The following is a 14,828-nucleotide window of genomic DNA, read 5'->3' as shown; positions in this document are numbered from 1 at the left end:
GCGACGCGTGCACTTAGTTACCCGATATTTACCTTGGATACCAGCTCCCAGCGTCTGCTTACAGCGCTGGGAGCTCGCTGATCGATGGTCTCCTGCTGCCACACACAGCGATGCGCGCTGGCCAGCAGGAGACCAACGATCAAAAAATGGCCCAGGACATTCCTGTACGATCAGCGATACCTGGCGGGGGCGGTCGCTGGTCAGTGTCACAGCGAGATCGCTGGAGAGATGGCTGATGCATCACAAAGCTTGTGACTCGGCAGCGATCTCACTAGCGATCTCGCTATGTGTGACGGGGGCCTAAGATCTGCAGGGACGCTCCTCAGCAATGTGCGGGACTGGCTCACCCCCACAGTCACCGGCAGGAGTCAGATGTGACTCCACATGCTAGAATATTAAAGCATGCATTAATTGCAATTCTATTTCTGTAGTAAGCAAAATCATCTGTCGGGTGCACGTCACGGAAACTGAAGCCTCGTGGTTCTGAGCACCTGTGTGATGTATGAAATGCTACACATTCTACTCGCAGTTTTCCCACCGCAGCAACGCGTTTTGTTACTTGCCGTGCTCGCAGTACGTCATTTTTTCAGGTATGTTAGGGCAGGTTAGGATAGGATATGGGAAGAACTAGATGGACTTAAAGTCTCCCATCAACCTTAATAAATGTTACTATGTGGCATGGGACACATCAGCGAGCCACCGCGAGGGGCAAATGTCAGGAAGCATGGAACACGTCAGCGAGCCACTGCGAGGGGCAAATGTCAGGAGGCGTGGAACACGTCAGCGAGCCCCCGCGAGGGGCAAATGTCAGGAGGCGTGGAACACGTCAGCGAGCCCCCGCGAGGGGCAAATGTCAGGAGGCGTGGAACACGTCAGCGAGCCCCCGCGAGGGGCAAATGTCAGGAGGCGTGGAACACGTCAGCGAGCCCCTGCGAGGGGCAAATGTCAGGAGGCGTGGAACACGTCAGCGAGCCCCCGCGAGGGGCAAATGTCAGGAGGCGTGGAACACGTCAGTGAGACCCCCGCGAGGGGCAGATGTCTGGGGGCGTGGAACACGTCAGCGAGACCCCCGCGAGGGGAAGATGTCTGGGGGCGTCGTAACCTCCTACTCTACTCCAAACATGCCCTCTATAGCAACAACCCCACCCTCCCATAGCTACAGGCCCTCCCTGTCCACATGAAGAAGCCCTCCTCACACAGTAACGAATTCTTCCCCTCCAGCAGCCTCAGTGCAGAGAGCTGCTCCTCCCCCAGACACACGCTGAACAGTGATCTATGGAAAGTGAAACTAGTGAGGAGGGAAAATCGTCCTGTATTCTGCTCCATGATTACAATACATAACTCATTATCAGTGATTCCTTCCCTCACTGTCCCAGGCTGCTGGCAGCAGTGAGAACAGACTGTGTGATGGGGGTCTGCAGCTTCTACTCTGCACAGGGGATGGCAGTCACTGATGTAATCTGCTGTGTGAATGAGACAGCTCTGTGTCACTGATGTCTTCACACAGCAGCAGATTTGGTGCAGTGTATGTGCGAAGCTCCAGTGACCAGCACCACCCACTGCCCACTCATTGGCTGGCAGTAAACTGCCCCAGCACTCATCTTTATCATCATTCCAGCATTGGAAAGAACACAGCAGTGATCCTGTATTTGTGAAAGCAGCACAATACATACATACCCCCCAACACTTCGCACTGTTACAGCTGCTCATTGGACAGGCTGCTCCCATCAGTATTTGTGCCATTAGAGACACAGTGCTCACACACTGCACCAAATCTGCTGCTGTGAGAAGACACATCAGTGACACAGAGCTGTCTCATATGATATGTACTGAGATTGTGTGAATAGCCCGGACAGCCCCTGTAATGTCGATGTATATGTAATTGTTTTTCAGCATTGTTTTTATAGCACTAGTTTTTCTTGGAGTTGTTTTTCTAAGTGTAGCGTGCACTTCCCTTGCTGGGACCTGATGCTTCTTTTGACTGAAGTGCGCTATAAATCCTTGTGAGCCGCCGTGAGTGAGTAAGCTTTGATGAAGATCATCACAGATCGAGCTGTTGAGGTAGGGCTAAATTAACCCTTCACAATTGATCCAGTGATTTCCAAATTAATTCACAGGGCGTTGCTAGCAACTGGGAATGACCACACGGAGACGGGGGTCTCTGTACGGGAGGATCGAGGCAGATCACTGAGCCCCTTTACTGAATCTCACATTACATAGCATTCTGCTTAATTATGCAAAGTATACAGCTACCAATAGAATTGTAATACATTTAAGCCAATAATATTGCAAGAAAATCGGAATATGGCCCCAGCTGCGTGACGTAGAAAATAGAACAATAGCGCATTCTTTTAGGGTCTCATCTCATATCTCATATCTTGTACAAGCTGGAACAGTCTGGTTTCATAACAGCCGTGAACTTTCATCTAGTTAAGTTACAAAATTTAACTCGTAAACAACAAAATGGCGTCGCAAGCACAAAAATGGATCCCGAAGAACAAGATGTCCTGTACATCTGAATACTGTACTTCACAATTCCCCCCTAGATAAATTTTGATAACACATATGCAGCATCAGAGGTGCTATCCCAAGCCATAAGCTCGAGGGGTACTGGTCTTCACATGACTGATGCCGTGTTACCAGTCATGGCTGTCGCGGCGCACCCGTCCCCCCTGTATACTGCAGTTCACGAATAACAATTTTTGATGATGGTGGTGGAGATCTTTTGTATGTAGCCATGACTTCAACATCTTCATCAAGTAGCCTTTTGAGATCGGTGCAGAGAAGAGCAGGGGTGACGACACCTTTGGTATCATCATTAACTGTCTTAGTGCAGAATTTCCTAATACATACAGAAATACACCAAAGAACAAGTTTTAGTATCACATATACAACAAGGATACAGGCAGCAATGTGTAACAAGCTCTGTAAGATCCCAGCTCTCCAGCCCCCAATTCCCCTAAACCAATTGGCTGGATTGAGAAAGGAGAAGGTGTCTGACCACCAACTGTCCTTATGACGATCATTGTCTTTATTGTATTGATCTCTGAGTCTTTGAATATCTTCTAACTTTAACTTTTATCTTCTACCAATAATAATATGGAAAATGCGGAAAACCAAAACATTATGTCCCTTCATTTGCTATTGGCTTGTTGGGTGATGAGGAGGACTTGATAGGGACCGTCATACAAGGGTTCTAGTCCGTGCTTCCTGACATGCCTCTTCACGACTACCAAATCGCCAGGCTTCAGGTTATAACAGGTGTCGGTTTCTGCTGAATCTGGAAAAGAAAAGGAAACTAGAACATAGATGTTAGCAAGATTTTTACTAAGCTGAATAACATATTGAACAGCGCGGTCAGTTTCTTCTGATAACTGCTGAGGCTGGAAATTTGCAACTGGGGGCCTAGCACCAAACAATATCTCATATGGGGACAGGCCATGTTTTACAATAGGGGTAGTACGGATGTGGTATAGCACAATGGGTGGGAGCTCTGGCCATGGAGCCGTAGTCTCCTGCATCATTTTGGTCAATTGTCCCTTCAATGTGCCATTCAACCTCTCAACTTTCCCACTGGATTGTGGGTGGTACGGAGTATGGAGGGCTACAGTGGATCCAAGCATTGTCAGAACTTCTTGGTACACATGAGAAGAAAAAGGCCGGGCCTTGGTCACTTTCAACAACTTCTGGAACCCCATATCTGCATAAAACTTCCATCACCAGTTTCTTCGCTGTGGTCTTTACAGTCATATTGGTAACAGGGAATGCTTCCGGCCAACTGGAGAACCGGGGCCCAGTAGAATTTTTGCACCAGTGCGAGGGCCTGATTTTTTTCCTCGATGTGTAGGTCCATGTGCCCATGTGGCAATAGCAGGGTACATCCGCTTAGGGAGACACACAAGTTGGTCCTTTTCCCAGAGACCATTATCCATTCGTGCCCCATCAGTCTTCCATTGCTTCACCTCTTCCTTTGGAGACATTCTCTGCATCGTCATTAAGCGATCTCGCAGGGTCCAACAGAAAACTTCAGTCTGTTGTGGATCCTCAGGTTCTTGTAGGGTCAGTGCTTCTTGTGCTGACTGTGAGGGCAGGAGCGCAGCTGCGTGCACTACAGTGTCCTCTGTGGTAACAGCAAAACCTGTGTGGAATCTACCAAACTCGTCAGCATATCTTGAACCATCCGTGTATAACACCAGATCAGGATTTGGGAGTGGATTCTCACTGGCATTTGGTGGAGTAGCTGTTTCTTCAGTCAGAAGTTGGGAACAATCATGTTGGAGGTAATCCTCATCACTGCCATCTTTCCTTATAGTTCATTATACCGTCTTTCAAGGCGTTGTAAAGGGGTTGCATTATGCGGGATGCATCCGGTATCCACTGACAATAAGTGCACAGTCCAAGAAAACGCTGGAGTTCAGTTTCATCTTTTGGGAAAGGAAGGGAGCTGGCAGCTATTTTTCTTTCTTCTGCGAGGTGTCTGGCACCCTGAAGGAGACAGTGACCCAAGAATATCACTTGACCAAGGCAGAACTGAAGTCTCGAGGCCGAAACCCGACAGTTCAGTGCTGCCTGATGCTTTAAGGAGGCTAAGGCCTGTTTCACACTTCCGTTTTTGTGTCCGCCAAACGGATCCGTTTCCGTTTTTTTGATGGAAACTGATGCAAACGGATCCGTTTTTTTAAAAACGGATCCGTTTTTTTGACGGATCCGCGGTAACCGTAATGGAAGTCTATGGGACAAAAAAAACGGATCCTGCAAAAAATGGCGGATCCGTTTTTTTACGGAAAACGGATTTTGACGGATTTGAAAAAACGGAAGTGTGAAACAGGCCTAACAATGGCAACAATGGCAAAAGACACCTGCTCATATTTTTTTTTTTTTTTTGAAAACTGGTTGGGATTGTTTTGTGCCCCTTGTGGATTAGCGGAACTGTGATAATTAATCTACCCCTAGTAAATTTACAGGACATGTGGGAGAGATTACGAACTGAACAGTAACCTTGGGAAAAGGTCCCACAGAAATAGGGTTTATAAAAGTATATTAATTGGGTCTAGCATCTACTCCAATTAAAATAGCAGGGAAATGACAATCTCTGAAAATGTTCGAGCAGGGAGGGGCTGAGGAGTAAGGTTCCCAGTAGCTGAAGACTGGGGAAGGGGGGCAGAGTTTGCTGTGTGGGCTGAAGAGCACACTGTGTACTCGCAGCTGCGGTGGGGACTGGAGGCTGCTGTTTGCTTTTGCTTTTTTTTTTTTTTCTCTGTACGCTGAACAGACGGGTTAAATACTTCTGAAAACTTTTTTTTTAGCTGGGACTGAGGCTGGCAGCGGTGGCTCATAAGAGACACTGTGAGCGTTTAACAAAGAAAAGGTGGGGGCTGCGACTCTCGGTCTCCTTGTACAATTGTCATCTAGCAGGGAGACCTCTTCTTTCAAATCATCACTTTTAACTATTCGTCTGCCTAACACATTAGTATCATTAATCTCAGTTCCTTCTTTTAATCAATCACTTCTCACACCACAGTCACTTGCTTGAACCACAAACAATCCCGTCTTTGCCATAATAATAGACAATTTTTCCTTCTTCAACATAGCAGTAACAGAAACAATCAGAATTCACTTTCTCTTTTCTTCCTAACACCTTCGTCACACAATTCATGTGCCAAGCCACAAAATTCTTCTTTTCCTTCCACGGATTCTCTCATTTGGAGCTAAATATCCTTTGGTTGTGCACAATACTGGAGCGGCCGTCTCAGTTTGTTCCACCGGGTCAATAATCCCCCTCTGGGATTGCCCAAAATTTGTGGTACTCAGTGAAAGGAGGAGGGCGTCTCAGACTATCCCTCCGGACACCTCTGGTTATTTATATATATATATATATAATATCTCTATACCTGAGTTACGTGTCCTACCCATCTTCGATCACATGACCACGCCTGATAACTAACAGTGATCAGGATTTCAGGATATTTTGACTATAAAGAGAGTCACAATCACTGGTCAATCCGGGGTGTCCGTCCCTTATGAGGTACGGTTCGAGCACTGGGCCCCCAACGGGGACTGCACCTCTATATGATTCCACCCATGAATCACCCCACCAGGGGACAAACCTCAGATCCTCTTTGCAGCAACAAGCACAGGAAAACCACACCAACGGTCAGTCTGAACAGTATAACTGCCAACTTACCGTGGTTGTGGGGGGTGATCAGTCCCAATTTTCCAGCACCTGTGTCCGCTCCGAGGGTCCTTTGTCTTGTTGTCCCCCGGGGGCAGAGGCGTCCCTGTTCAGGGGGCCCCACGTTTGGGCGCCAAGCTGTTGAGGTAGGGCTAAATTAACCCTTCACAGTTGATCCAGTGATTTCCAAATTAATTCACAGGGCGTTGCTAGCAACTGGGAATGACCACACGGAGACGGGGGTCTCTGTACGGGAGGATCAGGGCAGATCACTGAGCCCCTTTACTGAATCTCACATTACATAGCATTCTGCTTAATTATGCAAAGTATACAGCTACCAATAGAATCGTAATACATTTAAGCCAATAATATTGCAAGAAAATCGGAATATGTCCCTAGCTGCGTGACGTAGAAAATAGAACAATAGCACATTCTTTTAGGGTCTCATCTCATATCTTGTACAAGCTGGAACAGTCTAGTTTCATAACAGCCGTGAACTTTCATCCAGTTAAGTTACAAAATTTAACTCGTAAACAGCAAAATGGCGTCGCAAGCACAAAAATGGAGTCTAAAGAACAAGATATCCCGTACATCTGAATACTGTACTTCACAGAAACGCGTGGCATTGCCCTGAGTTGACACTTTCTTAGGAGCGCTTTACCACATGCATCGTTTTGTATGGATCGATAAAGATTAAGGGTATTTTATGTGAGCTGGAACATGACCTATTTTCCTGCATGCAACAAATGTTTGCTCTAGACGGAGTTGGGTGCACCTGCGGTGGATTTGGTGAGCTGGCTTTGCATTGTTTCTTTTTGACAAAACCAGAACCAGTAGGGGTTGCCTGAGGTTGATTCAAAGGTCCTCGCCTGTAGTTCTGGTCCCAAAAAAAAGGACCAAATGACCCGGTTCTGTGTGAACTACATGAGGCTAAATGCCATCACGGCTCCCAATGACTACCCAATGCCACCCATCGAGGAGCTGTTGGATCGCTTAGCCGGGGCCCTGTACTTGACAATCATGGATTGAGTCGAGGATATTGGCAGATTGCTTTTGTCCAAGGAGGCCCAGGAGAGGTCCGCCTTCATTACCCTATTCGACTTGTATGAGTCTTACGTCATGCACTTGGGCATGAGAAATGCACCTGCCACTTTCCAGTGATTAATCAACAAGCTGCTTAACGGTGGCTTACATGGACGACAATGCCATCTTCAGTCCCACAAGGGAGGAACACCTGGGGCACGTGAAGCAAGTGCTGAGATGCGTCCAGGGCGCTGGTTTGACTATAAAGCTGGGAAAGTGTCAGGTAGACATGACCGAGGTCCAGTACCTTGGTCACTGAATTTGTGGCAGAACTCTGAAGCCAGAGCCCGGGAAGGTTGATGCTGTCACCTCCTGGCCTACCCCCATGGCCAAGAAGTGGGTGATGTCCTTGGCTATGGCAGGGTACTATAGGAAGCTTGTTCCCAACTATAGTGCCCTTGCTAAGCCTCTGACGGACCTCACGAAAAAGTTACCGTAAACCGTCAACTGGACAGCTGTGAACAGTCCTTCACACTGAGGAAGGCTGTCCCTGCCAGATATACAGATCCCGGACTTTTCCTGGCGGTTTTTAGTCCAAACCTGGGTGCTGTGCTCAGCCAGGTAAACGGGGAGAGGGAAGTGCATCTGGTGATGTCCTCAGCCGCAAGCTCTTACCCCGGGAAGTGGCATACGCCACTGTGGATAAGGAATGTCTCGCTATAGTGTGGGCCCTGTGAAAGTTTCAGTGCTACCTGTATGGGGCGTAACTTCACCATAGTGACTGACAACAACCCACTCAGCTGGCTGGCGGCAATGGTAAACGACTGCGATGGAACTTGGCTCTATAGCAATACAATTTTACCATGCACCACAAGAAAGGGAGTGAACATGGTAATGCGGATGGGTTGTCACGCCAGGGATGCCAATGAGGTAGGCTGGGGAAACGATAGTTTCCTCGTTCAACCTCAAAAAGGGGGAGGTGTCATAGAAAGTAAGATCTCTATAGGCACTGTAGTGGGGGGCACTCGCCCACTCTCCAGTAGCACAAGAGCTTGCAATCTGAACTGCCTTGAAATAGGATTGCCCAGTTGACATAGAGGAAAACACATGCTTGTGAAGTGACAATCCTAATGAAAATGCAGGCAGCTCCCTTTGAACCAAAAGACCCCTGCAGTGCCAGGGAGCATGCCTATGTGCCTGGACAAAGGTATAGAGATTGGACAGGGAGCTAAGGCAGGAAAGGCTTTTCAGAGGGCTGGATAACAAAGGTACATGTGTATACACAGATCGAGAAGAGCAAGAAACTATTGTTCCCCCTAGACTTGGCGTCTCTGAAATGAATATTGAGCTTGTATAGATGTGGTAGTGATGATACGTTTTCATCTTCAGGACGGATCGGGGAAGAAGGTGCATGTTTTTTGGTAGCTGTAGCCCCGTCCTACAAGCCACAAATCAATAGTGTGCAGCTCTCTGACAACAGCCATGTCATGTTTGGGCTCAAGGGAAAGGTAAAATCCTGATTTAAAGAATTATGGCAGCGATCTCGAACTTCTGCGATCACCTGGAGTGAAGTTATCGCACAAGTTATGAATTTCATAGAATCCTGAACGGCTGAGAACATGACAGGAGATCATTACAGGGGTTTGTAACTCAGATGCTGATAAATGATCAAGGCAAATTATGATCTGGGTTCAGTGCTGAGGAAGATCCATCCCAGTGTAGGCTTGATCCCATTAACCAGATGTTTTCCATCGATTGCTTCCATCCACGAAGCTGAATTGTCTGTGATCGTCGTGGTAAATCTTTTGTTAATCTTGTTTTATTTTCTGTACCTGTTTATGCTGTATGGTTTTCTCCCTCCTGTAAAAGCTTTTGAATATTTTTTAATTTTTTTTTTTTTTTTTTTTTTTTTTTTTTTTTTAACGCTGCCCATCTTTTTGGATAAAATATAAAAATGTAATACTTCTGTTCCTTTTGTTCTGTAACCCACACCCCAAACCCGTACGAAACCAGGACCAGGCCTCCATTCAACCTGTATAAAACACGACTGTTTATCGAGGAGTTTGCAGTGACTGTACCCAGGGGGTGTATGTATGTGTATATATATTTTCCATGTGCTGGATGTTGGAATCTGAGGTGTGTATATATACCATACACTCCCTCTGAGCCCCCAATACCCGGCCTAGTAGTGGGAGCAGCCGCGGCCTCATCCATCACTCTTCAGTCAGTTGTGTAATTGTCCTGATGATTGGAGGCGGCACAGTGTCATCTCCTGACAAACTAGTGGCAGTGAGTTGTTCCTTTTGTTATTGTAGAGCTGACAGTGATTGTATCGGATTATATATACCGTATATACTCCAGTATAAGCCGCGGCACCTAATTTTGCCACGGAAAACTGGATAAACATATTGACTCGAGAATAAGCCGGGTATGCATTGTCCCCGTCTTCCCTGTCCGGGAATGCATGGCTCCCCCGCTCCCGTCGTCGTATGCATGGCTCCCCCGCTCCCGTCGTCGTATGCATGGCTCCCCCGCTCCCGTCGTCGTATGCATTGTCCCCCGCTCCTGTCGTCGTATGCGTGGCTCCCCCGTTCCCGTCGTCGTATGCGTGGCTCCCCCGTTCCCGTCGTCGTATGCGTGGCTCCCCCGTTCCCGTCGTCGTATGCGTGGCTCCCCCGTTCCCGTCGTCGTATGCGTGGCTCCCCCGGGCCCGTCGTCGTATGCGTGGCTCCCCCGGGCCCGTCGTCGTATGCGTGGCTCCCCCGGGCCCGTCGTCGTATGCGTGGCTCCCCCGGGCCCGTCGTCGTATGCGTGGCTCCCCCGGGCCCGTCGTCGTATGCGTGGCTCCCCCGGGCCCGTCGTCGTATGCGTGGCTCCCCCGGGCCCGTCGTCGTATGCGTGGCTCCCCCGCTCCCGTCGTCGTATGCGTGGCTCCCCCGCTCCCGTCGTCGTATGCGTGGCTCCCCCGCTCCCGTCGTCGTATGCGTGGCTCCCCCGCTCCCGTCGTCGTATGCGTGGCTCCCCCGCTCCCGTCGTCGTATGCGTGGCTCCCCCGCTCCCGTCGTCGTATGCGTGGCTCCCCCGCTCCCGTCGTCGTATGCGTGGCTCCCCCGCTCCCGTCGTCGTATGCGTGGCTCCCCCGGGCCCGTCGTCGTATGCGTGGCTCCCCCGGGCCCGTCGTCGTATGCGTGGCTCCCCCGGGCCCGTCATCGTATGCATGCTTCAAAAAAAAAAACAACATCCTACTCTCCCTCCTCCAGCGTGCCATCGCAGGCACAGCACCTTTTTCCGCTGCGGAATATGTTGGCGCTATATAAATAAAGATTATTATTCTGGCTTCCAGCAGCACTTCCTGTGCTGAGCGATCATGTGTCACCGCTCATTAAGGTAATGATTATTACCTCCACGCCTATGGGAGTGGAGAGGCGCGCATATTCATTACCTTAATGAGTGGTGCTACATGATTGCTCCCCGCTGGCTCCTGCCGCCGCTTGGCTCCCCCTCTCCCGCTGGCTCCTGCCTCTGTGACCCGCTTCTCCCCCGCCGCCTCCTGCCGCTCCTCCCCCACCGCCTCCTGCCGCTGCTCCTGCCTGTGTGACGCGCTTCTCCCCCTCTCCCGCCGGCTCCTGCCTCTGTGACCCGCTTCTCCCCCTCTCCCGCCGGCTCCTGCCTCTGTGACCCGCTTCTCCCCCTCTCCCGCCGGCTCCTGCCTCTGTGACCCGCTTCTCCCCCTCTCCCGCCGGCTCCTGCCTCTGTGACCCGCTTCTCCCCCTGTCCCGCCGGCTCCTGCCTCTGTGACCCGCTTCTCCCCCTCTCCCGCCGGCTCCTGCCTCTGTGACCCATTTCTCCCCCTCCCCCGCCGCCTCCTGCCGCTCCTCCCCCGCCGCCTCCTGCCGCTGCTCCTGCCTCTGTGACCCGCTTCTCCCCCTCTCCCGCCGGCTCCTGCCTCTGTGACCCGCTTCTCCCCCTCTCCCGCCGGCTCCTGCCTCTGTGACCCGCTTCTCCCCCTCTCCCGCCGGCTCCTGCCTCTGTGACCCGCTTCTCCCCCTCTCCCGCCGGCTCCTGCCTCTGTGACCCGCTTCTCCCCCTGTTCCGCCGGCTCCTGCCTCTGTGACCCGCTTCTCCCCCTCTCCCGCCGGCTCCTGCCTCTGTGACCCGCTTCTCCCCCTCCCCCGCCGCCTCCTGCCGCTCCTCCCCCCGCCGCCTCCTGCCGCTGCTCGCCCACCCCCCCGCCGCCTCCTGCCGCTGCTCCTGCCTCTGTGACCCGCTTCTCCCCCTCTCCCGCCGGCTCCTGCCTCTGTGACCCGCTTCTCCCCCTCTCCCGCCGGCTCCTGCCTCTGTGACCCGCTTCTCCCCCTCTCCCGCCGGCTCCTGCCTCTGTGACCCGCTTCTCCCCCTCCCCCGCCGCCTCCTGCCGCTCCTCCCCCCGCCGCCTCCTGCCGCTGCTCGCCCACCCCCCCGCCGCCTCCTGCCGCTGCTCCTGCCTCTGACCCGCTTCTCCCCCTCCCCCGCCAGCTTTCTTGGACACTGACTCGTGTATAAGCCGAGGGGGGCGTTATCAGGACAAAAAAAGTGCTGAAAACCTTTGCTTCTACTACATGAGTATATACGGTGTATGCTCCATGTGTTGGTCTCGGAGGTGTATCTACCATACACTCACTGTTACTTTCCCGATAACCCGCCTCGTAGTGGAAGCCGCAGCCTCCTGTTAATCGTTGTCCAACCACATAATTGCCCGGATGATAGGGGGCAGCAGAGATCCCAGCCGGTGGATCGGCGCCTCCTTCCAGGCCGCGATCTGACATCTGCCGTACAGATTTTCCTTGTCCATCTCGCTTGTACGGAATCTCCCGCACGGTTTGTGTAAAATCCATGTGTGATGGTTAATAGTAGACGTGGTCTCTGAAATCGGGGCGTAAGGAAACATCAGAGTCAGTTATTGGATTTGTAACCATTTTCATACACAGATTTTTCGTACCTGTGACCCTGTCCCCTCCCCGGCCTGGCAATGTTGAGGGTTGTAATCTCTCCTCTCCCCCAGGTGTGTGACAGCATCCTGAACATTGGCCCCTGTGCGATGGCCTCCATGGGAGAACCGGCCTTCCTGTCTGAAGAGGTGAGGCTGTGCCCCCCGGTGTCGCTGGCCTTCACCCCCTGTGCACACTATGCTGCTGTGGATGATGAGTGTAATAGTCCTGATTCTTCAGTTTCAGAACAGCCCGGAGCCGGATCTGGAAATCGTCCTGTGCTCTGGATATGGGAAGAATGGGGCACTGTCCGTCCTGCAGGTGATCGTTGGGCGGAGGTGGTGGAAACTGATAAGGGTTGTGCTCATGCAGAGGATGATGAGTGTGTTTCCTCCCACAGAAAAGCATCCGCCCGCAGGTGGTGACCACATTTGAACTTCCAGGATGCCACGACATGTGGACGGTGATCTCTTCCCACAGGAAGGAGGAGGTTGGTGGTGGTAGCTTCATCGCTCGTTCATTGCCCTGTATTTCTGCTGCGGTAACGCTCATCGTCATCTCTTTCAGACCGGTGACTCAGAAGGAAAGGTAGTAGAGTCAAAGGATGAAGAAGAGAAGAATCGCCATGGCTTCCTCATCCTGAGCCGTGACGACTCCACCATGGTAAGTTGTGGAACATGAGTGGTGGCGGCCTGCAGTCCGGGGGTCCCGTACTCCTCACTGAGGGGCTGCGGCCTGCATTGTGGTGGGGGTTCCTGTACTCTCCTACGGAGTAGTGGCGGCCTGCAATTTGGGGGTCCTGTCTGTCCTACTGTCTGTAATTACTGAGCACAATCCTGATCACAGGTGTCGGTGTAATCAGTATAATGGCGCCCAGCTGACTCTGTAGTCACTGAGCACAATCCTGATCACAGGTATCAGTGTAATCAGTATAACGGGCCGACCTGACACTGTCTGTAGTCACTGAGCACAATCCTGATCACAGGTATCAGTGTAATCAGTATAACGGGCCGACCTGACACTGTCTGTAGTCACTGAGCACAATCCTGATCACAGGTGTCAGTGTAATCAGTATAACGGCGCTGACCTGACACTGTCTGTAGTCACTAAGCACAATCCTGATCACAGGTGTCAGTGTAATCAGTATAATGGCGCCCAGCTGACTCTGTAGTCACTGAGCACAATCCTGATGACAGGTATCAGTGTAATCAGTATAACGGGCCGACCTGACACTGTCTGTAGTCACTGATCACAATCCTGATCACAGGTGTCAGTGTAATCAGTATAACGGCGCCGACCTCACACTGTCTGTAGTCACTGAGCACAATCCTGATCACAGGTGTCAGTGTAATCAGTATAACGGGCCGACCTGAAACTGTCTTTAGTTACTGAGCACAATCCTGATCACAGGTATCAGTGTAATCAGTATAACGGCGCTGACCTGACTCTGTAGTTACTGAGCACAATCCTGATCACGTGTATCAGTGTAATCAGTATAACGGCGCCGACCTGACACTGTGTATAGTCACTGGGCACAATCCTGATCACAGGTGTCAGTGTAATCAGTATAACGGCGCTGACCTGACTCTGTAGTCACTGGGCACAATCCTGATCACAGGTGTCAGTGTAATCAGTATAACGGCCCCGATCTGACACTGTGTATAGTCACTGGGCACAATCCTGATCACAGGTGTCAGTGTAATCAGTATAATGGCGCCCACCTGACAATGTCTGTAGTTACTGAGCACAATCCTGATCACAGGTATCAGTGTAATCAGTATAACGGGCCGACCTGACACTGTCTGTAGTCACTGATCACAATCCTGATCACAGGTGTCAGTGTAATCAGTATAACGGCGCCGACCTGACACTGTAGTCACTGAGCACAATCCTGATCACAGGTGTCGGTGTAATCAGTATAACGGGCCGACCTGACACTGTCTGTAGTCACTGAGCACAATCCTGATCACAGGTATCAGTGTAATCAGTATAACGGGCCGACCTGACACTGTCTGTAGTCACTGAGCACAATCCTGATCACAGGTGTCAGTGTAATCGGTATAATGGCCCCGACCTGACACTGTCTGTAGTCACTGAGCACAATCCTGATCACAGGTGTCAGTGTAATCAGTATAACGGGCCGACCTGACACTGTCTGTAGTTACTGAGCACAATCCTGCTGACAGGTATCAGTGTAATCAGTATAACGGGCCGACCTGACACTGTCTGTAGTCACTGAGCACAATCCTGATCACAGGTGTCAGTGTAATCAGTGTAACGGTGCTGACCTGACACGGTCTGTAGTTAGTGAGTACAATCCTGATCACAGGTGTCAGTGTAATCAGTGTAACGGTGCTGACCTGACACTGTCTGTAGTCACTGAGCACAATCCTGATCACAGGTGTCAGTGTAATCAGTATAACGGCGCTGACCTGACACTGTGTGTAGTCACTGAGCACAATCCTGATCACAGGTATCAGTGTAATCAGTATAACGGCGCTGACCTGACACTGTCTGTAGTTACTGAGCACAATCCTGATCACAGGTGTCAGTGTAATCGGTATAACGGCCCCGACCTGACACTGTGTATAGTCACTGGGCACAATCCTGATCACAGGTATCAGTGTAATCAGTATAACGGGCCGACCTGGCACTGTCTGTAGTTA

General features: G+C 50.9%; 1 protein-coding gene across 1 annotated transcript in view; it reads left to right on the top strand.

The window, feature by feature from the left end:
* CPSF1 (cleavage and polyadenylation specific factor 1) overlaps window positions 1-14,828 on the top strand; it is an 88,312-nt gene that overhangs the window by 36,628 nt on the left and 36,856 nt on the right. The window contains exons 15-18 of the mRNA XM_073556531.1: window positions 12,237-12,311; window positions 12,403-12,483; window positions 12,563-12,652; window positions 12,730-12,825. Of these exons, the coding sequence (XP_073412632.1) occupies window positions 12,237-12,311; window positions 12,403-12,483; window positions 12,563-12,652; window positions 12,730-12,825 (342 nt within the window). The remainder of the gene's footprint in view (window positions 1-12,236; window positions 12,312-12,402; window positions 12,484-12,562; window positions 12,653-12,729; window positions 12,826-14,828) is intronic.

This window comes from Dendrobates tinctorius, unplaced genomic scaffold (assembly GCF_039654945.1).
Source record: "Dendrobates tinctorius isolate UK_male_01 unplaced genomic scaffold, ASM3965494v1 ptg000235l, whole genome shotgun sequence".
NCBI classification, from domain to species: domain Eukaryota; kingdom Metazoa; phylum Chordata; class Amphibia; order Anura; family Dendrobatidae; genus Dendrobates; species Dendrobates tinctorius.
The sequence above is the reverse complement of the archived record's forward strand: the minus strand, read 5'-3'. Positions and strand labels throughout refer to the sequence as shown.